The sequence below is a fragment of the Podarcis liolepis genome (genome assembly GCF_965112155.1).
Source record: "Podarcis liolepis genome assembly, chromosome: 2".
NCBI lineage: Eukaryota > Metazoa > Chordata > Lepidosauria > Squamata > Lacertidae > Podarcis > Podarcis liolepis.
In genome coordinates, this window is record NC_139555.1 from 107,102,056 (window position 1) to 107,124,211 (window position 22,156).

General features: G+C 41.8%; 1 protein-coding gene across 1 annotated transcript; it reads right to left on the reverse strand.

Moving 5' to 3' along the window:
• Window positions 1-588: 588 nt before the first annotated feature.
• LOC310702030 (pantothenate kinase 3) lies at window positions 589-21,394 on the reverse strand. The gene is made up of 7 exons (XM_083493639.1): window positions 20,830-21,394; window positions 15,263-15,615; window positions 13,794-14,047; window positions 12,851-13,027; window positions 11,612-11,735; window positions 9,249-9,374; window positions 589-8,009 (listed from the first exon to the last, which is right to left on the reverse strand). The coding sequence occupies exons 1-7, from the start codon at window positions 20,855-20,857 to the stop codon at window positions 7,959-7,961; spliced, it is 1,113 nt and encodes a 370-aa protein (XP_083349765.1). The 5' UTR covers window positions 20,858-21,394; the 3' UTR covers window positions 589-7,958.
• Window positions 21,395-22,156: the final 762 nt, after the last annotated feature.

The following is a 22,156-nucleotide window of genomic DNA, read 5'->3' on the forward strand; positions in this document are numbered from 1 at the left end:
CCCACGAGGACTTCCTTAAAAGCCAGGACCAGATTACTTGTTGCAAGAGGAGCCTCAGGCTACATCCACACCCTTAGGTTTAACTACATTTAAAGCAAGCAGCTTCCCACAAAGAATTCTGGGAGATGCGGTTCTGCTCTTTAATAATCAGGCCCTGCTTGCTTCAACCAAGGCATTTATGTGGCTGAATCTCAATGTGTGGCTTGAACCAAGATAAAACTACCGTATTTTTCGCTCCATAGGGCGCACCAGCCCATAGGGCGCACCTAGTTTTTAGGCTTGCGAATAGCTGCCTGAAGCCTGGAGAGCGAAAGGGGTCAGTGCACACCGACCCCTCTCGCTCTCCAGGCTTCAGCGAAAGCCTGCATTCGCTCCATAGGACACACACACATTTCCCCTTCATTTTTGGAGGGGAAAAAGTGCGTCCTACAGAGCGAAAAATATGGTATGAGCCACAGCCTTCCAAGCAGTATGCAGTGAGTTCCTGAGCTATGTACCCACTAACAGGAATACTGTTATGAGTGTAGGATCTTCCATGCAGAAATTCAGCATCGTTTACAAAAATAAAATACAAAAAGACATCCATGACAGGTTTCTCACCCCTTTATTAAGACAGCTTGCAAGGGTACATGGAATTAAAAAGTATGGGGGAAGAGAATCAACCATTGGTATTTATTTAGAAAAAAAAGTAAAAGTTCTGTTCATTCATACAGAACAGTAGTAGAACAAGGGGAAATGAAAAGTGCCCATCAAACAACAAAATTAAATTTTCACATTTACTCATGCAAGCAGCAGAGGATTTTTATACAGTGGCGATGGGAATGATTACGGTATAGGCTTCCATCGTGGCATGAAAATGACACAGAAGAGCGTCCATGATGAAAATAAATTAAAAAAAAACAAAACAATTTACAAGAGACGTGTTAAATAATTTAGCAACTATGAATGAAACATTTGCAAGACATACATTTTTTACATCATTGTCAGAACAGTAAACAAGAGAAAAAGACAATAAATTCACTGCAACAAAGTAAGGCAACTTATTTGAAAACGGCTTTTATGGTTAAGTGTTATATGCACAGTAAGCTGGCAGAATGTGAGCCTGCAATGGAATCAAAAAGTATTTTTCAATTACAATTTGGTCTTTTAGACTATTCAAAACCAGGGTTAAAATGCCAACTTTGCCATTACAAGTGGGAAAATATGAAATATTCCCTATTTCCCATTAATGTGAATATTAATATGTACTGTATATTAAAACTTCCCCACCTACAAAACTTTAAAAAATCCTTTTGTAATGATTGAACCTTAAGCTAACAAGCTGTACAGTTACTCGAAACTATTGCTTGAAATGTATTAACAACCAAAGCCAAAGATAATATTTAAATTTGTTGCGATTACAGAAGAAATTCGGTCCACATTTATTTGTCAGCGTCTTGTGGAGGAACTTTACCCATAATACACTGGATTTATTTTTTTTAGGAATGTGTTCACAATAAAAACAGTAATAGATGCAGCCATTTGATCTATGTAGATCAAATAACATTATTTGAATGGACATTGCTATGACGATCAACACACAAACTTAGGAACAGCTTTTTGAAATTTTGAAAACAAAGTGACTTACTCTGTAAAGCATATATTAATTGCAGCCTGTTTTATAAAAAGCAAATTTCATGACGTACTCTCAGCTTTAATGAACTGTTGACCAGTTATAGGAGTGTTTAGTCCAGGAGGCATAATTACACTTTGATAAATTGTCTGTCTGGTAAAGTAGTTATCAGACTTGAAACTCTGATTGTAAAAACCATTTCTTTGATCCACCATCTATGGTTCCTCTCATGAAGGAACATCATCAAGACCTGTTTTCAATGTAGTACTGAACAATGGTTTAGTATAGAGGTGTGTAACCTGTGGCCACTCCAGATGCTGAACTACAACTCCCATCATTCCCTAACCATTGGCCACACTGCTCCAGCAGGTCAAAGGTCAGCCACCTGTGGCTTAGTGCTACTTCAAAGAGGAGTACTGGGTTTACTTACACTCCCTTTCCCTTTACTTACACTCCCTTTCCAGCACAACTGCAAATTAGCCAGTTCATCCTGGGAAGGGAACGAAGAGTTTTGAAGTATGGTTTATTGAAACAAACCCAACATCAAACCATGGTTTAGGATCCAAGTGTGTTAACAAACCATTGATTAAATTAACCAGAAATACTCTCCCCGCCCTGGTTGATTCAGACACACAAAAGATTTAAGATTAGTTTAAAACAGAAAGTGGGTGATTTTGATGTTTTAGCCGGAGAGATAATGGGGAGGGGGAAGGGGGAAATTTAAAAGCCCACAGCTCACTTCCAACTCTTTCACAAGGCATGAGTTTAGCATTATGCCCCCAAACTGAAGTAGCCCATTATTTGCTATCAAAACAAAGCAGCGATGGGTTAAAGTACCATCAATCTACTTTATCCATCACAATGAATAGGACAAGGAATACTAAATGACTGCCTAAACCAGGTGTCCTCAAACTCAGCCCTCCAGAGGTTTTTGGCCTACAACTCCCTAGCTAGCAGGACCAGTGGTCAGGGATGATGGGAATTGTAGTCTCAAAAAACATCTGGAGGGCCAAGTTTGAGGAAGCCTGGCCTAAACCTTCCTACGGCATGAGACCCGTTATTTTCTACAGTGCTGCATACCAAAAGCACCCATTTTGGACTTATTTTCATGTTGCCATTTCCTGCACAAAAGGTGAATTTGTGGTCCAATGTACACATGGCAAACTTTTTGAACGCTGATCAGTTGCATGAACGTCAGAGTTAAACAAACGCTCAATTTCCCTGACCATTTGCCATGTCTCAAGGCATCTTTTTGGGGGTGTGGGAGGGAGAGAAATATTGTTAAGTAGACCAAGGGAAATGTTTGCTGCACGTGTCTTTCTAATTTTACCAAAGTTCGGAATATGGCCATTGCTTTTGGGAATTAGGAAACCTCAAGTCACTGCATTCTAGGCATGATAGTACAAAGAAAATTTAAGTGGATTATCACTTCTCAATTAAGGCATCTTGTTTTTCACCTGCCTCCTCAATCCTGCGCTTTTCCCAGCCTTTCCATTTAGCGCAGGTAAGCAATCTGATCTTCAGCTCTCTTAAGTTTTATAGTCTTAACTCAGCAAGGTTAAGGTTTATTATAATGTACTTCATTTGAATTATAATGAAAAGGAGCGTCCCTTTTTACTGGCACAGTGCGTTAAGGTTCACAACCCCTGAATCCTCTTTTGGAAATTATAATCAACAGCCAAACATGGCCTATCAGTAGAAAGGTTCAATTAGAAATATATTTTGACCTACCACTAAATTTTTATTATTATTATTATTTACTTAACCTAAATGCATTCAGTTCAGTTTTATTGTTATATGCACTATTTACAGAGCATGAATGCATGAATATCTGGGAGATTAAATGAGCCATGTTTGAATCCTTATGCAACAGAAATTTTAATCTCGGTACAAGCACCTGAAAAATATTCAAAACCTATTTTAAGGGCTGCTTCACACATTAAAGTCGCAGGCATCTAAAAATTTAGCACATAGCGTCTTCTAATTCTGTAATGGGCAAGGTGACAACCTTCTCCCCGGCCCCATCATATCTCCACCATGCTGTGCACAATTGGTGCCAGGATATGTGCACCCACTTCACATTAGAGGACTAAATATGCTAAATCAGGGGTCAGCATCCTTTTTCAGCCGTGGGCCAGTCCACTGTCCCTCAGATCTTGTGGGGGGCCGGACTATATTTTGAGGGGGGGGGAGAGAATGAATTCCTATGCCCCTCAAATAACCCAGAGATGCATTTTAAATAAAGGGACACATTTTACTCATGTAAAAACACACTGATTCCCGGGCCGGATTGAGAAGGCGATTGGGCCGCATCCGGCCCCCAGGCCTTAGGTTGCCTACCCTTGTGCTAAATCCTTAATCCCTATTTTCAATAGCAATCCATGAGGCAGCCCAGAGGAATATCTCAAAGAATTTAAGGAACACTGGCTCAGTGCTGTAGCTAGGATTCACACATGCTGTTGGTCAAATACTTAAGGTTTTGTCATTTCAATGGATGTTGGCAATAATGGTTGCCTGAATTCCCCGCATGCTGAAAGAAAGGTACAATGTCCACAGCATTTGCAAATAGTAACAAATCAGGATTTACTCTTACATGATTTAAACAGCAGTACAATTAGAAGGACGAACGCGTTATTAGCCTTAATCTGCTTGATCAGTGACATCCAGCAGGGTGGTCAACAATCAACTTCAATGGCACAGAGACAGCGCAGGGCTGGGGAACCTGTGGCCTGCCAGATATTGTTGGACTCTGAAATCCTATCTGTCCCAGCCAGCATGGCCAATGGTCAGGGACGATGGGAGTAGTCCAATATCTGGAGGTTGATGGGTTCCCTACCTTCCAATAGATTCATGTGGCTTATTAGCTACCGGAAAGCAGAACACAAATGGCAAGCAACGAGAAAGGCGATCTGGTCCTTATATTTCCCTCGTGGGTTTAGTGGAATGGTGCTTTAAAAATGTCCATGGAAATACACGTAAGGAATGGAAAATATATGGGGTGGAACGCATTATGCCATTTCGGCTTATCATACAGAATGATCCCCCCAGGCTGTTCCTGGGGTTCTCCCACAGCACCATTTTTGGGGGTTGGGGTGAGGAAAGCCCTGTTGCACAAGCAAAAAAGCCCATGTGCAGGAGTTCTCTTGGTGAGATTCATTAGTTGAATGAATCCTCCCCGTGGCCAATTAATTACCTAGTTTAATGGTTGGGGAAGGAAAATGCTACAGAATATCTTCATGGAATGGATATTGCATTGTACTATCACTGAACTTGAAAATGATTTGGCTTCTTAAGAGATTGTTGCCTTCTGAACAGGATGAAGTTCTCTTATTTTAGTATTATATTGCACCCAGGGCTACACATCGCACTGCACCCCAAAGAGCACTAAGGATTACATGATTGAGAAGGTACAGTGAGAAAAATAAGTAAAAAAAGGTCTAGCTACCCAGTGGCCCACCTGGCTTTACAGTTTTTCATTTGATTGACAGGGGCCAATTGCAGAATTGGCACCATTCCGTGTTAAGAGGACCACAGATAATATCCAAAACCAGAAATATTATTGTCCAATTTGTTGAAACTCGATACATTAAGGCACACTTAAAACTAGACTTAAGAGCCAAAACATTCAGAACCCCTCTTCCTTTCCTTAAAGAAATAAGGAAATAACCTCTTGCTTTACCTAACCAGCAATTTTTCTATCTCCCCAGAAAGTTTTTAGCAGTCCTATGTATTAAGTGCTAACGCTAAAAGAGGTCAGTCTTTTCATTTTGTGCTAAATGAGACCATTTTAGCAACATGAACCATGTATTAATGATGGGGATTTATAACATTTCCAGGACATACAGTGAAAACACTGGAAGCTTCTATTCCTACAAATCTAAAAAGGCAGGGAAAGCGTTTTGCTTTAATGTAATAAATGCAGACTTGTGTGACACAGAAACTGCTGATGCTTTTATTTACAGGGTTTCTCTCAAACCTATGATTTTCCTGTAGTGGGATATACTGAGCTGTTTCACTAAGCCATAGTTTATTAGAAACTTTTGCTTTAATATAAATGAGCAGTGTGCTGGCGGCACACACCTCAGACATTTCCATAGCACTCCTCCCCTGCTGCTATACAGCAGACAAAACAAGCCAGTTGGGCCATTTGAACTAAGGCTCGTGGGTTTGTTTCCTCTAAAACAAACCATAAGCAGTGTGAAGGAAACAAACCATGAACCCAAAGTTTGATGGGCACGACACACCAGACTCTGGCTCATTCATCCATGGCATGGAAGCAGGAGAAGAGGAGCACCGTGGGAACACGAAACCAGAGTTTGTCTTAAACTCCGATTTAATGTGATGTGTCAACTAGGCCACCACATGTCAAACCTGCTTGCTTCTAGAGGAAAACTCCTGTAATGCACTTGCCTAGCAACTAAAATGGAAGAGTTGTCCAGTTGTTTCAGTCATCTTCAGTTCTGAATGGCACTCAATACAGAGCAAGAGATACTTTAGATGATTTTCTTACAGTCCAGGATATGTACCAAAAAATACAAATTGCAACCTAGAGCATACGCTTTAACTGAAACACTTAGGTTAAGACATGAGGCCAAGATATATAATCTTTTAAAGGCAAAGAGTTACTGCCATGTAACCATTAGTGAATTATTTGTTATAATTTTCTTTTTAAAAAAGATGGGGTCACAATAGTCAAGTACAACATCTCTTTTTAACAAGAAACTTGGCTCAGTCTGTATTTTCTGTCCAGCATGAGACCAACAAAATATGTATCTCTGGACACTGCTGCGTGCTCTAGAGATCACCAATTTTTAAGTCGTAAGAAAGGGAAATCAGTTTTAGGTCAACACAAGCAACATCAACACTAATTACTGACAATGAGCGCTGAAATGTAGTTAAATGGAATTGAATTTTAAAAATTGAAAAGCCATGCACACTAGATATCTAGAGATACATTTTCCATATGGATATTGCTGTATAAAGGATTGATGTGCCCAAATAATATCAACTTGATCAAGTAAATCAAGCACGAAGCTTGAGCTCTAGTAGGAGTGGTACATTTCCATCTAGAAAACTTCATTCATGGATTGGATATCTGCATATTCCTCGAGATACAATTATGTATTTCTCTGCATAGAAATTTTCTTGTCTGAGATGATTTCTTCTTCTTCTGAGGTCTTATGGTAAGCTTTGCTGCAGCAATCTACAAATATGCCACTATTGTAAACTTTTACAATCAAGTCTGAAAACAGCAGACAGTGAAAATACAGGAGTAGCCCCAGTATGTTGAGTTTATTTCAAGGCCACACTGTTGCAGTATCTGGAACGGTTTATCAGGAGTACAATGAACACTGGACCTTCTGAGTTTGTGCCGTACAACCTCTAAAGCTGCCTTAATACTTGCCCTAAATTGACATCTGGGTTAATTTTTCAGTGTTTTTATATAAACTGAGGAATTGCACAAAAGCCATCCCACCAGAACTGTCAATATTAAGAACTGAAATGCTATCACTACTTTGATCTCAGTCACACCAGCTGCCAAGTTTTTAATAAAGTTTGGTGGTTTTGAACTATGGACTTTTTCTATTGGCCATTTTCTGAAGCCCTTTAATGCTTGATTGAAAATCCTAGGTGGAAGAACGTCCAACACAGGCAGCTATCATTTAACCACCAAATGAACTCGGATACTGCAAAGCTCAACAAAATCTGACCACACAGTTGGTAGCCAAACACAAGTGTATTTAGTTGTTTAACTCACCTTAAATCAATTGTACAAAGTCTTTGCTGATATTTTCATTTTTATTTTCTCGAAACCTTAATACTGGAAGTCTGAACACACTGTAATCTCTCTGCACTGATGGAAAAAAAACTCTTTGCATCAAACTTCATTTTTAGCAGATGGCACTTGGTTGTGGCCCTGGGTCAATGTCTTTTGACCCAATGGGAAATTAACATTCAGCACAAGGCTATGAGACTGACACAACTAGATGCAAGCTAATAGCCTGGAGGGGGGTTTTTGGAGCAAAATCTGATCAACGCTGCAGGATTCGGACAGCTAAACTAAGAATAATATTCCAATTCTGATTTCTAGGCTCATTTCTCAGAGGCTGTAGTGCATACTGAACTCTCAGCGTGTGTTAGAGGTTGCCTTACACAAGGAAATCACCAGGTGCTTCTGAAAGAAACAACTAGGCTTCAAACTCTGTCTCAGTGAGACAGTTCATCATTCTTACAATTAAAGACATTTATAGCAAGACAGCGGCCCTTTGGTTCCAGTTGATATAAAACAGTGTTGTAATAATGCCAGAAAGGTAGGAAAGAATTCAGTTTTGTGATGCTTTGCACTTCAGCTGAAATTTGGCAATCCAAGGAGGGCACCAACTGCTCCAAAGTATCCCTGTATTTAAAAGAAGATTTTTCACAATTCAAGTTTTGACTACCACATTAAAGTTGGCCTTTTTCAAAACAGGCAGAAGTACATGACAAAAATCTCTTGCCTTTTCCTAATGGATACCTGGACAAATTAGGAAGGAGAAATATATCCACAGTATAGTCAATCTACTGACAATATTCTGGATAAACTAACTTCTAAACAAGCCTTTGCACTGACCCCACCTATGTTTTTCCCAGCCTGTGAATGGCAGCTGGAACATTGCCACATGAACAACTTTCTCAGCTCTGCCCACAATATACCATTATGGGGCGTGTGCACAGCATATTGTTTACCTCCCTGCAACTTAAAGAGTGAGGAACAAAGGCTAAAAAGGAGGGAAACCTACTATTGAGCATACTTTCTATAGCACTGCATTGAGCTGGATCAGACAGTCTTCTCAAAATTGCCTAAACATCCCTACTCTCCACTGTAGTTTTGGAGCAAATCGTGCATGGGAAAATAAGTCATGGGGAGAGCTTTGTCTGAGAGACTGGTGGTAATTATTGTGGCAAAGAGGGAGCCTGACAACTGCTAATTTTGAAGCTCTAGCGAGGAGAGAGGAATTGACTGAAAATGCAGAATGTGAGCTGCAAAGGCACTAACTCGTGACTGTCAAGCACTCCTACGGTACCTGACAAGTAAGACAGCAATCCAAGATTTATTATTTCGGAAAGATTAACACATGTAGGTACAACCATGCCATTTACTATCCCAGTACTTTCATTAAGGTACTTGTTTGTTTTTCCCAGGTAACTGAAATACTTGGGGGACAATCCAGCAAATCATTTTTAAGCACCAGTAATGTCAATGGAAGATATTTCAAGCTCTCCCATTGACACCAGTCATGCTTTAAAGTACTCAACTTTGGCTGGATTGCACCCCTTATGCCATTCAGATCATTAACCAAAACATAAAAGTGAATGGAGAAATTCAAAGAAAAACCCAGGGATGCAACCATCTGTCCTATTCAGGAACAGTATTTTTCTTTAAAATGTAATCCCGCTTCCCCGAAATGGTTCATGGCATACAATCTCTCTTACCATCCCAACAACTCAGGTGCAAAAAAACCAACCCTTTCTAGAGCTACACATCTTCCAAATCACGAATGAAGAAAAACATTACAAATAAATTTAAAATTATGGCATTTGTACTGGAAGATAAAGGCTGTCTAGCTCTCTATTCCATAGCTGTGGTCATACATACCTCATGTTCTAGGAACAAAGCCTTCAACTGGCCTTTGGACCAGTAATCCAGTGCATATGCCAAAAGCTTCATCGACAACGTATTCACACGTAAAAAGTTACCAACAAAGACAACACGGTTTATCTTCTGAAGAAAAACAACAACGACAAAAGTTTCCTCAGTGGAATATAATCAAAAGCAATACAAGTTTTCACTGGGATGCAAGAATGATTAGCAGCACAATCCTATGTATGAATGAATTCTATGCATGAATTCATGAGTAAGTTCTGTTGGGGTTTATTCCCAGTTAAGTGTGAAAATGCTCGTGGAGTCAATTAACAATAAAAAAAATTGTATAACTAACATTTAGGTAACATTTAGATACTTACTTTAACCACACTCCAATCCTGGACAGTTTGCAAAGTTATGTGTGCTTCAAAAACCCATAAACTATAAATAAATCTATGCATTAAGCATTGCGTAAATTGCCAGAAAGCTGGGGCCAGATATCTCCTTCTGTGAATGTATAGATCCTGCTGGGGCAGCGGTTCTCAACCTGTGGGTCCCTAGATGTTGTTGGACTGCAACTCCCATCATCCCTGAACTCTGGCCTTGATAACTAGGGGTGATGGGAGTTGTAGTTCAACAACATCTGGGGACCCACAGGCTGAGAAAGGCTGTGCTGGGGGAAAGGCTACATTCACTAATTCGCCCTCCCTGCTCCTGCAGACCCCCTTTCTGGAAGGCCAACCCCCTGCATATTTTCAGTAGGAGCAAGGGGTTGCAGGGGGAAATTAGTTAAAGTTGCCTCCCCTCCCCTTCTGTCACTAAGGGTGGTCTGAAGTGGAACTGCATTCAGCTGGTACAAGTCTGGATCAAGTGTGGAACCTAAATATCACATGATTACTGACCCCAAGCCCATCCAACGTTAAGCTCATCAGCACCCACTCCCCCACCTTTTGATGTTAGGTAGGTGGCAACCCAAAAAGGTGGGCTTTCATACAGTTTTGCTTGTGGACTTTTCCTTTCCAGGGAGGTTCAGCTAGCACCAAACCTGATGTTCCTCTAGCACAAAGCAAAGACCATTTTATTTGCCCAAGCCTTCAACATCTCATCTAGCTGGTTTTCAATCTGGTACCTCTGTAATCTATTTTTCATAGTATCACAGAGCTGGAAGGGGACCCTAAGGATCATCTAGTCCAACCCAAATATGCACCTGTCCCATACAGGGATCAAACCTGCAACCCTGGCATTATCAGCACCACACTCTAATCAACTGAGCTATCCATGGGGGAAAGAAGAACACATAAGATTCATAGAATCATAGAGTTGCTCTTCTAGGCATTTTATATAATTGTTATCAGTAGCTATGTGAATAAGGTAAAGGTACCCCTGCCCGTACAGGCCAGTCATGTCTGACTCTAGGGTTGTGTGCCCATCTCACTTAAGAGGCCGGGGGCCAGCGCTGTCCGGAGACACTTCCGGGTCACGTGGCCAGAGTGATGAAGCTGCTCTGGCGAGCCAGCACCAGCGCAGCACACAGAAACACCGTTTACCTTCCTGCTATAAAGCGGTACCTATTTATCTACTTGCACTTTTGACGTGCTTTCAAACTGCTAGGTGGGCAGGAGCTGGGACCGAAAGACGGGAGCTCACCCCGCCGCGGGGTGCTCTCCCTAGGCGCTGAGGTTTTACCCACAGTGCCACCCGTGTGAATGCAAAGGAACAATGGTCAACCAAAGTCATTCCAAGTTGTAAGCAAGGTCCAGGCTAGCTAATGTATACAATAGCAACAGGTATTGGCAACTTAAACAGGTTGATTTGTATATGCCACTATATTCTTCATCCTAGACGAGAAGAACAAATTCTTATTTGGATCAAGCAAGCGTAATACAATCGAACTAAGCAACAACTCTGACAGGAGCTGCACTTTGTGCCTTCATAGCCCTGTACAATGCTGCTTGATCCATATGCAACAAGGCAGCACTGTAAAGAAGCCGAAGGCAGCAAGCAATATTCCAGATGAGCAACTGCTCTTCCATATTTCCACAAGTTTGCATCTGAAACAGATGGGATGTTTCAGACAGCAGCAAAGACAGAAGTGTGTTCTCAAAAAAAAGGGGGGGGGCAAAGAACTCAGTAAGGTACATATTTTATATTTAAGCCTTATTATAAAAATAAAAGCTTATAATAAAATGTTTAAAGACCTGAAGACTTTTGATTTAAATAGTGCTTATCAACTTAAATCTCCGAACAGAGAAAAAGGCAGATCGTGAACAGCCACCTCTGATTTGTGAGAGAAAGAACCTGTTAGTTCTCACACTATTCCAATCTGGATTTTAAATGCATTGCAGTCTCTGCTGTTCCTGCCCAATAAAGCTTACCTCATTTACAGCACACATCCGTGCTATAGATCCGATATTATTGGTGATAGTAACCAGTGTAGCTCTAGCCAGGTCTTCCTTACTAACAGATTCCCGCTTTTCCTTGTAGATCATATTCCCGAAGCTAGAAAGAGAGATGCCATAATGTTAGATAATCTTCTGTTAAAAATATAATTTCTATGCTGGTCTTTCTTTCACTTAGGGCACGGATCTCTAGCTGGGGCTGACAAGTGCGGAAACACGGCCAATAATATACAACTGTGCTTGCTGACTGCCCAAGGCCCTTCACCTTTCCCAGAAGAACCTAGGCAGCCTTTCATCGCTCCAAGAGTTGAAGGACTCAGGTCAAACTGAGAGGAAAGAGCAACAGTGTTTGAGGCCAAGTCCAACTGCGTTGTATCTGAAGAAGTGTGCATGCACACGAAAGCTCATACCAAGAACTAACTTAGTTGGTCTTTAAGGTGCTACTGGAAGGAATTTTTTTATTTTCAACTGCGTTGTGTTAGCAGACAGCACTTTCCGTTTCGATGGCTTGAGGTTGACAGATTTACTTTTAGATTAGCTACTGAACAGGATACGTCTCGTGTGTAATTAGAACAAAGACTTGCAGAGTACAAACCAGACACAACTGCCTAGTTTAATATTATGCAGGCATGGACCATGTTTTGGAAGCTCATGCACTACAGGCATGCACCATATGGGTGTCTTAAATTGGCTTCATTGCATCAATGTACATAGGCTAAAATTTAAGTGTCAATACTTTAAGCTAACTAAACCACTGTGTGCAGTGCACAGAATAAATCTGGAGGTGGGGAAGGGAAGCTCTGTTCTCCAAGTGGCAAATACTAAGTTGGATACAATTTGTGTTTCCTCTTATGTATCTGTAAATAAATAAAGTAACACATCACATTTTTAAATTCCTTATTAGGTGTTCTAATTAAAAATCAATGGGTTGTCGCCAATTAAGTTCTACTCAATTAAATCAATGGTCCTAAGTTAGTCATGTCAGCTGATTTCAGCGTATGACTAACATTGGAACAACCCATCTTTTTAAAGGCCTCTTAAATCCAGCAATTTTTTTTTACAGTGCTGTGTATTCTCCTACAACACCTACCTAGATGCCACTGCCCACCCTGGCAAGCCAAACCGTTCATAATCTCCTCCATAAATATCCCGGACTAGCTTGTCGGCATGTGTACTTTCCCCTTTAGATGCCATTTCTAGAGCTACAACACCTACCTAGATGCCACTGCCCACCCTGGCAAGCCAAACCGTTCATAATCTCCTCCATAAATATCCCGGACTAGCTTGTCGGCATGTGTACTTTCCCCTTTAGATGCCATTTCTAGAGCTTCTTCAAAACTTTCACATCCAGTCAGCAAGCTGCACAAGCCAAGAAAGGTCCCACCACCTAGACTGGTGTGAAAAAAAGAAAGAAAACGCATTGGCTTGTAAATTGCATTTTTAAAATTAACAATTTTAATTCTAGACATCTTACCTGTGCAACCCAGGAAATAAACTGAATAAGCTCAACTGACTACAGTCTAAATAAGGACTTAGGTTTATAGTTTACGGTTAGGCAAAACACATTCCTAGTGAACAATGAATAATAAGCTGTTCATTTTTAGTTGTTGCCCACCATATCATGAAAGTTCTTGGTGGGCAGTATTAAAAAATCAGGAACAGCAACACCAACCAAAACAATTACTATGGAACCCAACTCAAGCATTTATCTTTCGAGGTGCCTCTCCCAGCCAAGGAAGCTGAAATGGTGTTTAGGGTAACCACAAATATCCTGTCGACTAGGACTAAGTTATTGTAATTGTGTCTGTAGCAAGAGCCATCAGCAGCTGGATAGTCCTAATAAAAACCAGAATAAATCTTTCCAAATCCTGGTATTTTCTTCCTTTCTTTTTAAAAATATTCCATTTTTTTAACCAAGCTGCCTATAATATAATAAAAAATGTTAAAGTTATTTTGTGAAGGTGGTTCACCAAAAAATGAAAATGTAACTCTAAAAAAGAATTCACACTGCTCTTAAGACAGGAAAGCTAAACACACTGCAAAATAGAAAGATGAATGGCAATTTCTTCAATGATGTGTATGCATTTGAAAGAGACCCATGAACACAGATTTATCATTTCATTTTATAGCTTGTTCTGGCATTCTTTAAATTCTCTACCTTGTTCCAGTTACTCTCTTATAGTTGTCTCTGGAATGGACAGCTAAAATACTGACTCCTGAACCAATGTTTACAACCAGCAACGGGTATGGATCATCCAGGTTAAAAGGCATCTTTTGGCATCTTTCAGGTTCTGATGCGTTTTCAAAATAGTAGCACTCTGCCTGGCCATTAAAACTGACAGAATCTATGTACAGCAAGCCTTTGACAAGGCAGTCAAGTTCATCCAGTTTGTGCAGCTGGAGGTCTCCAATCTGCAAAATTGCAAAAGAGACATTATTATGGCTTCTTCTCATCACAAAATGGTATCAGCCTAAGTCAAATTCATTCAGATGCAGGTTTTAAAAGACTACAGTTGTTATACAAGCAGATGAATTAGTTATCGTGTCTTTAGAATGATAGCTTATACCAGCATTTTCAAAATAATCAAGCCAGTAAGTAGTAAGAAATCCACAAAACTCCTAGACTTTCATCAGCTTCTCTATTTCTGGCATATATATTAACAGTTGTTTTCATTTCCCATGAATATTTCAAAACAGCTTCACAAAATTAGCTTCTCAAATTCTTTTTCTCTCTTTTGTCGCTTTTTAAAATCCAAATCAAAGGATGAAGCATTGTAAATTAAGAAAATGCAAGGCCCACACAACTCTTTTGCAGGCTACATGCACTCAATTTCTACTTGCAGACCATTCTGGACAACACTTTAAATAAAACTCTAAGACTCGGCTAACTCCACCTACACTCACTGTCAAAAGACTGGATGGGAAAGGAAGTCATCACACATCCACTATTTAAGTATAATCTTCACTGCTATTCCAGAACTACCCAGGAAAGGCCTGACCTTAATTCTTTTATAAAATGGTACAGTCATTGTTCTTAAAGGGTTAGATGACTGCAGATAGAAGTAGGCTATTTATGACAATAGACAAGACATAGCAAGGAAGTGTGGCCCACATATTACATGCACCCAGGACTGAAAAAAATCCCAAGTATGCAAAACATTTCTGGTTGTTTTCCAACCCTGCATACAAATATTGGGTTCTGGGGCTCAAAGGAAAACGAGAGAAGAATGCTAACTGTCAACAGTGCAAAGGATAAAAATTTATATGCTCAAATTTTGTCCATAATATAGCACAACTTTCTGGTCTATATCAGAGGAAGAAGAGCTTGGTAGTCACTGATTCTGAATTAATGTCGTTATTAACGCAGTTATGAGGAAAACAAAGGACTATTTTGAAAGCAGATGTAGAGGCAGGACAAAAATTGTTTCCAGCATGTTGTCACTGCCATGCATGCAAAGATCTTACGCAAACAGGTCCAAAGTACTAATTCGGAAGTATCCTGGCCCATCAGATCTTTGCCTATGATAGCAAAGGCAATGCTTTCAGAGACTTATTACTTAATCACCACAGAGTATAATGTACTTCAAGAACAGATTATGCAACAGAGGATGCAACAGAACTACCTACTGTGCGAAAATCTTCTTCAAACTTATAGGCACCACCGCCAGTGGCACAGAGCACCGTATGCAGCGTTGAGAAGTTTTTACTTCTTCCCATTTGAATAAAAGTAGGCAGATCATGGGTTGGGAATCGGATAAAGTGCAAGTTTCCCTTTCGCCCAAAAAGTATCAAGTCCTTGAGTTCAAGGTGGACATCCCGAATACCAGTGGACCCATAGGCTACGTTTGATGTCAAATATTTGCGAATACTTTTCAAGCTTTCAACTTCTTCCTGCTCTTCTTCTGCAGTGATATCGATAGGTTCAAAATATGCAAGTTTCACGAGGGTTCCCCCAATGTCCATACCAAACCATGGGAAAGCTGTGGTGAAACAAAGTTACTTGTTAGAGAATCATATGCATATGAAAATTGAGAATGAACGTCTTCTCCGCTGCCAGCACCTTAACAGTCTCTCTGCTGTCTTTCTAAGCAATTAGCAAAAACTGCTTGACATCATAAGAAATGTGGACCAGATCACTCCTATGTATCCTCTTTTGTTAGCACATTTGAGCCAGTAATGACAAACCAACTGCATGCTACAAACAACTGAAAAGCTAATCACAATCCAAACATGGATTTCTTAAAAAGTGAATTATACCACTTGGAAAGTACTTTTCCAGATGGGTTTTGAAAAACACTCTTTTCACAACTGATTTACTTTGTGAGTTAAAATGTTTGTAAATCATGGTGATTTCTTTTTTAGAAAGGCAGAACAGAAGTCAAGTAAATAAGAAGACTTTGCTCTTAACACTACTATGTAGTAAACAGAAATGTGAATTATTTATAGGGGGGGCGTGGGCAGGATGACTTCTAAGAGCAGCAGAATCCAAAAGGTTAAATAATCTGCTCCTCTGTCAATCTAAACATTTATAGGTCCCTGAAAAACTACCATTTTCAATCTTACACACACTTACTTGGAAGTAAGTCCCATTGAACTGTTCTTCTGAGAACAGTTATGTAAATATGCAATTTAATATAGATTAATATAGATCCCTATGTTGTATAGGCTTAACCATTATTTCAACATACTTCCCACTTGGAAGATTTTTCAGAAACTTTTTAGGTAGCTTCCTCCTCACCTTGCAATTATAAAACTGCAATCCCTGCTCCTTTAAAGTACTTGGACATAAGCAACTTGTTTATAACTCTTCAGCACTAGATAATAAAAGTTTGACTAAGGACATCAAGTAATCTTTGAACCTTGGTTGTTCCTGACAACAAGATAGCTATAATTTTTAGCCATAAAGATGAACACTCACATTTACTTGTGGTTAGTTATTAAGTCCATATTAATGTTTTGTGGGTGGGCAGTATCTTTTTATAAAATAGCTGCTTATGAGACGAAGGCATGTCTTAAGAGACATGAAGGCGGTTTTCTTTGAAGTATTTTCTTCAGAACAGCAGTGAGGAAGCTGCGGTAGCAGTTTCCTCACAAAGGTTGCGCTACAGATGCCAACAATGTATGAAACTCTTCTTTGCAAAAGATTTTTGTACTAGATTTATCATGGGTCGAGACCTCATGACGCTCAATTTAGGGTTGACTTGTATCGAGTCTTCTTCAGCATTCTCCCCACTGTCATCAATGAAGCAATTCAGGATGTTTAGTCCATACACTGGAAAATTCTTTATGAAACACAGCCGCGTGCATGCAGCAAACCAGAAAAAGGAAATTTCAACATGTCAGTGTTTACAGACTATGGCTTGCACCCACTGTAACTAAGTAGCCATCTCCCACTCTCCTCACCCCACACAGCCCTTACATCTGTTCTGTGGGTTCCACCAATGCTCCAGAATAGATCTGGGGAAGGCAGGGGCACAGAGAAGAGGTAAAGTCCCCCTGCACAAGTGTAAATTCTTGTGCTGTTGGGATAGTTACTTAATATGACATTGGATACAAGCCTATGAATTGTAGCCAATTAAATTGTACTCAAGAATAGAACCATTGAAATGAATAGGCCTAAGTTAGTGAGGGTCATTATTTTCAATGGGTCTAACTCTTGAGAATGACCAACCACATGGGTTGCATCCTAGGGCGGCATTATCAGAAACAGCCAGTATCCCTGCTGCTTATGGTAGCTCTCTGTGCCATTACCCTATTGTTCTGGAGTATTCTGCAACCCACGTAAGGAGGTTTTCAGGGCGAGTAGGAGAACTGCTGAAAATCAGGTTTCCTGACCTACCCAAGCAGAAGAGGTGCCACATTTAGCATATATTGCCACTAGAGAGCAGTGGGTTTTATCGAATGCTGACACTGCCTAATGTCACCATCAGATACAACCCACTGCTTCTTAGTGAGCAAAAACATCAGCTAATGGAAAGCAGCACCTGCAAATCTGGTGGAACCAGAAATTATTTCTGTCGTGCAGCTGTGCTCACAGGAATATGAGAATAGGCTTAATTTGAAGAATACAAATTCATATGTAACATTAGGTGATTATTTCTACATATGCAAAGTGCATATATTTCTACATATGCAAAGTGCATAGCCAAGCAAGTGCTAAGCAGTGGTTAAGTCTTTTGAGACATGGATTATGAATTTAGACAAATGTCACAGGAAATGTAGTAAAATCTTCACTGGCAACTCAGACATGGCTGCCTGATGTTAGATAACCTGAGTGGCAATCCTAACCACACTTATTAGGCAGCAAGACTCACTAAACTAATTGGGACATCTACAGAATTGAGCTATCTGCCAGGTATACGTCTGCGTTTAAATAAATGGTGTTTCCGTGCGCTCTGGCTTCCGTCATGGTGTTCTGTTGTGCCATAAGTGGTTTCGTCATGCTGGCCACATGACTTGGAAAGCTGTCTGTTGACAAACAACAGCTCCCTTGGCCTAAAGTGAGATGAGCACTGAACCCCATAGTCACCTTTGACTGGACTTAACTGTCCAGGGGTCTTTGACATTACCTTTTTTTTTTACCTTAAAGGTAAAGGGACACCTGACCATTAGGTCCAGTCGTGGCCAACTCTGGGATTGCGGCGTTCATCTCGCTTTATTGGCCGAGGGAGCCGGCGTACAGCTTCCGGGTCATGTGACCAGCATGACTAAGCCGCTTCTGGTGAACCAGAGCAGCGCAAAGAAATGCCATTTACCTTCCTGCTGGAGCGGTACCTATTTATCTACTTGCACTTTGATGTGCTTTTGAACTGCTAGGCTGGCAGGAGCAGGGACCAAGCAACGAGAGCTCACCCCATTGCGGGGATTTAAACCACCAACCTTCTGATCGGTAAGCCCTAGGCTCTGTGGTTTAACCCACAGCACCACCCACGTCCCTTTTTTACCTTACCTGTGCTTAAATAATTTATCAGGCAGGAAATGTTTGCTTACAGAAATAAAAATAAGTTCAAGATGCATTCCTATAAATGTTTAATAAGAACAAGAACAATTAATTTAACATTTGGTGTGTTTTGTTGCTTACTTTGGAGCACAGCCCACTCAACTTTTGTTACAACACTCAGAATGAAGGAAAGTGTTTTTCGTAAACCTAACTATGTTCACATATAACCATGAACAAAAGTATGAGCTGCTTACCAGTGGTCTATAAATCTGCTGGAAAGCATTTTATGAGTAGAGTAATTGTCAAAAGGAACAACAGAAAGAGTGAGTGACAATTAACATTTAACCTCCCTTTTGTGCAAAGTCACCATGGCAGTTGGCACTTTCTTGGAGCTTTTTTTTAATTCATTAATGTGACACTGGACATTTGAGAAACAAACATTGTATAAGCTCAGTTAGCAAAGGAAAAAAACAAAGAGTAAGATTTGTATAAGAAAGCTCTTGCAACTATTTAGAAAGAGTCTGCTTCTATTAAGTTTACTGGATACAATTTCCCATTTTACTAAGTTATTCAATTTAAATTCCAGACTCCTAGAGTCTTTTCCTTCCAGGATCAAAGGGCAAGAGGCATGTGCCACATCTGCAAGAATTTTGCAAGACTATCTTTTATTTTGATAGTGTTTACAGTTGACTATCTCCTATAAATTATTATAAAACACTGGTAAATGCTAACAATCACATGTTCCTAAAATGTAATTTCTTATACTTCTCTCATGCCACTATTTAAAAAACAGCAGTTTCTCAGAAAACATGTATCAAAATTAAAAGGAACCAACTGCCTACCCTTGGGGCCCTACTGCACATGCCATTCAGGGCAAAAGGTAAAAAGGGCAGGTGGGTAAAACACTCCTTTGTTAAACTACTGGTAAGTTCAGCGTGGCTTTAAGAGAATTTATTGCTTGTTAGACTGCAGTCCTATGTATCCTTATGTCAGGAACAACACAAGTGGGACTTACTTCCAAGAATGCATGTGTGTGACTGAACAGCTTATTTGTTGTTGTTTTTTTAAGTGCTCCCCAAAGTCTGTCACAGTATGACTTAAACAAGAATGTGCTAATAACTGCACAGGAACTTAATCCTAGCTTCTACTGCGATGTCGCTGAGAAGATTTGTATTATTAAAGTTCCTTACAGGACTATATGAAATAATATATTAAGCAACTAAAATAATTCACAATATTAAAAAAGATCTATGAAAAAAATCTGTTTCAAATTTTCACAATCGCACACCCATTGAAAACATGTAAACCTTAATTTACATGAAGGGCCACTGGTTGTAGAAAAGGGAGAAAAAGGAAGCAGTGATATCATCCTTTCATCACTTGACACCAGCTATTTCCTCAAGCTGCAACAGAGGGAGAGAATGAAAGCAGGGCCACTCCAGGGCCTTTCTTGAGACCTCTCTTCCTGTACTCTTACCATTCCAGCTGACAGAGCTTTGGAACTAGTGCCCGAGTTGGCTTTCTTTCCTCTTCCCTGCCAATCACTTTTGTGACATGTATTTTAAATTGGCTGTTGGCCATTGGCCTGAGGGCAGAGTATTGATATTTGGTCATCTTTTAGGCAGAAGAGGGGAGAAATGTATCAAATAAATATGTAGCAGTTCAAACACAACATCATATTTTAAAGAGGACTACTGTAGGGAAAGTATGACAAAAGCACATAGGTCAAACACAGCATGATCATATACAGACCCAATTCACTGGAACACTATTTGTTGGCAGTTTCCTAGCACACACCCCACGTGAACACAAAACAAAACAGAAATGGGTGCAGGTATCAGACAGGGCAACCTGCACATCATTTCCACATTTTGATAGACTGGAGTGTTTCCTACAGAGAAAATGCATAATGTGTAAAAAAAGGTGCGGACACAGCCATCCCTTACTACTCACTGAAACCCAGTCAAGTTCTTAATAAAGGAAAAGCAAACTTCACCGCATTGGCTCCCCGCTCCATCTACAAATCTCAACCCAAGCATGTGCCTCTGGCTACCAAAACACCACAGATGCAAAACCCAACACCGACTGGCTTATTTTTGTGTGAGCCAACGCTAAGCAAAGCGGCGTGGCACTTCCCCTCCTGGTTTGACCACCCCCGGGTTTTCGTTTTAAAAAGCGAACCGACAGGTAATACCTGCTCAAGCCCCGGAGAAGGGAAGGGAAGGAGGGATTGGCAGGAAGAGGGAAATCTTACACGGCTTCTTGGCATCTTTGATCTTCATGACTCCGCCGCGGCGCTCCCGGCGGCGGTACCTCCGCTCGAGCCCCGTCGCGGGCTTCCCGTGCCTTGGGTGATGCCCCCGGAGGAAGAGGAGAGGAGGGCGGCGGCGGCGGTGGGGCTGGCTCGATGTTACGCTCTCCGGAGAGGCGAGGGCGCGCGCCGGCCTGATAGGAGGCGCTGCGAGGGCGGGGAGGGGAAGGCGAGAGGGAGGAGGAGGAGGAGGCCGACGCTCGCTCGGCTGAGGGGAACCGGGGGGAGGCCAGGCGGGGCCGGCGGGGTTGTTAACGCCCTTCCCGCGAGCGGCTCATGGGGCTGCGCTGCCGCTGGGTGGCCCCACAGGGAGAAAGAGGAGGAGGCGGGACCCACCGCCGCCGCGCCAGCCCCACCCACACACTCGGCGCCACCGCCAGTTCACCGGCCACCGCCGCCCCCCCCCACCTCCTCCTCTTCACTAGACGCCCGCTAACATAAAACAACGGCCGGGCGGTGGGTGGGGCTCCGGAGGCTCCGGAGAGGGCCGCGCTGACGATGCCACAACGCCGCCCGCCTCCTCCTCCCTCTCCCTCCACCCGAGGCACGGGACCCGCGCAAGGGCAGCTGGGAAAGGAGAAAGGAGGCGGGGTCGGTGGCTCCGAACTTCTCTGGCCTACGCCTCCCAGAGCGCACCGCGAGGTCCCTCCCGCTCCTGGGCCACTCTACGCTCGCTAAGCATGCCGGGAGCTTTCGTAGTTCCGAGGGTGGGAAAGGGAAGCCATTTTCTCGCGGAGGCTTCCCCCCCCCCCCACAGCGTAAAGCGGCATCGGTGGAACTCTCCCTACAAGTCCCCCTCCCACCCTCGCTTTTACCTTCGCCGCAAGAAACACGCCACTCACCCCACAGCGAACCAGCCAATGGCAAGCGAGGATTTCCCTGCTCCACCTCCCCTCGCCTCTAGGTGTGATTCTGTTGGCGGAAAACGCCTCCTAGTGGTCACGCTTGATAGGCGGCGGGGGGCGGCATTCGCGGGGCGGGGCGGGGCGGGCTGGGGGTGAAATTGAGTTTATTCTTTCTCGGGAGGTGACAAAGTAAAAGTCGGTCGAAATAGAAAGGGTCTTCTTCGTTTGAATGATTTTCTTCTTCTTTTGCAAGGGATGCCTACTAAGCCACCATCAAGCTCACTGTCGGAGGCGGTGATTCTCTGAATACCAGTTGTCTGGGATTCACGTGTACTGTAGTAGGGAAAGTGCTGTTGCGCTCGTGTCCTGCTTGTGGTCTTCGCATGAGCCCCGACAGCTCGAGCCGAAGGTCCTTCTAGTCCAGC

Excerpts from the sequence above, each read along its gene's own strand:
- LOC310702030 (XM_083493639.1), bottom strand. The coding sequence starts at position 20,857 with ATGAAGATCAAAGATGCCAAGAAGCCGT. Across the intron at positions 14,048-15,262 it reads TTGAAGAAGATTTTCGCACA|ATTGGAGACCTCCAGCTGCA; the intron begins GTAGGTAGTTCT and ends GCAATTTTGCAG. Across the intron at positions 8,010-9,248 it reads CTTTGTTCCTAGAACATGAG|GGATACTTTGGAGCAGTTGG; the intron begins GTATGTATGACC and ends TTTTAAATACAG.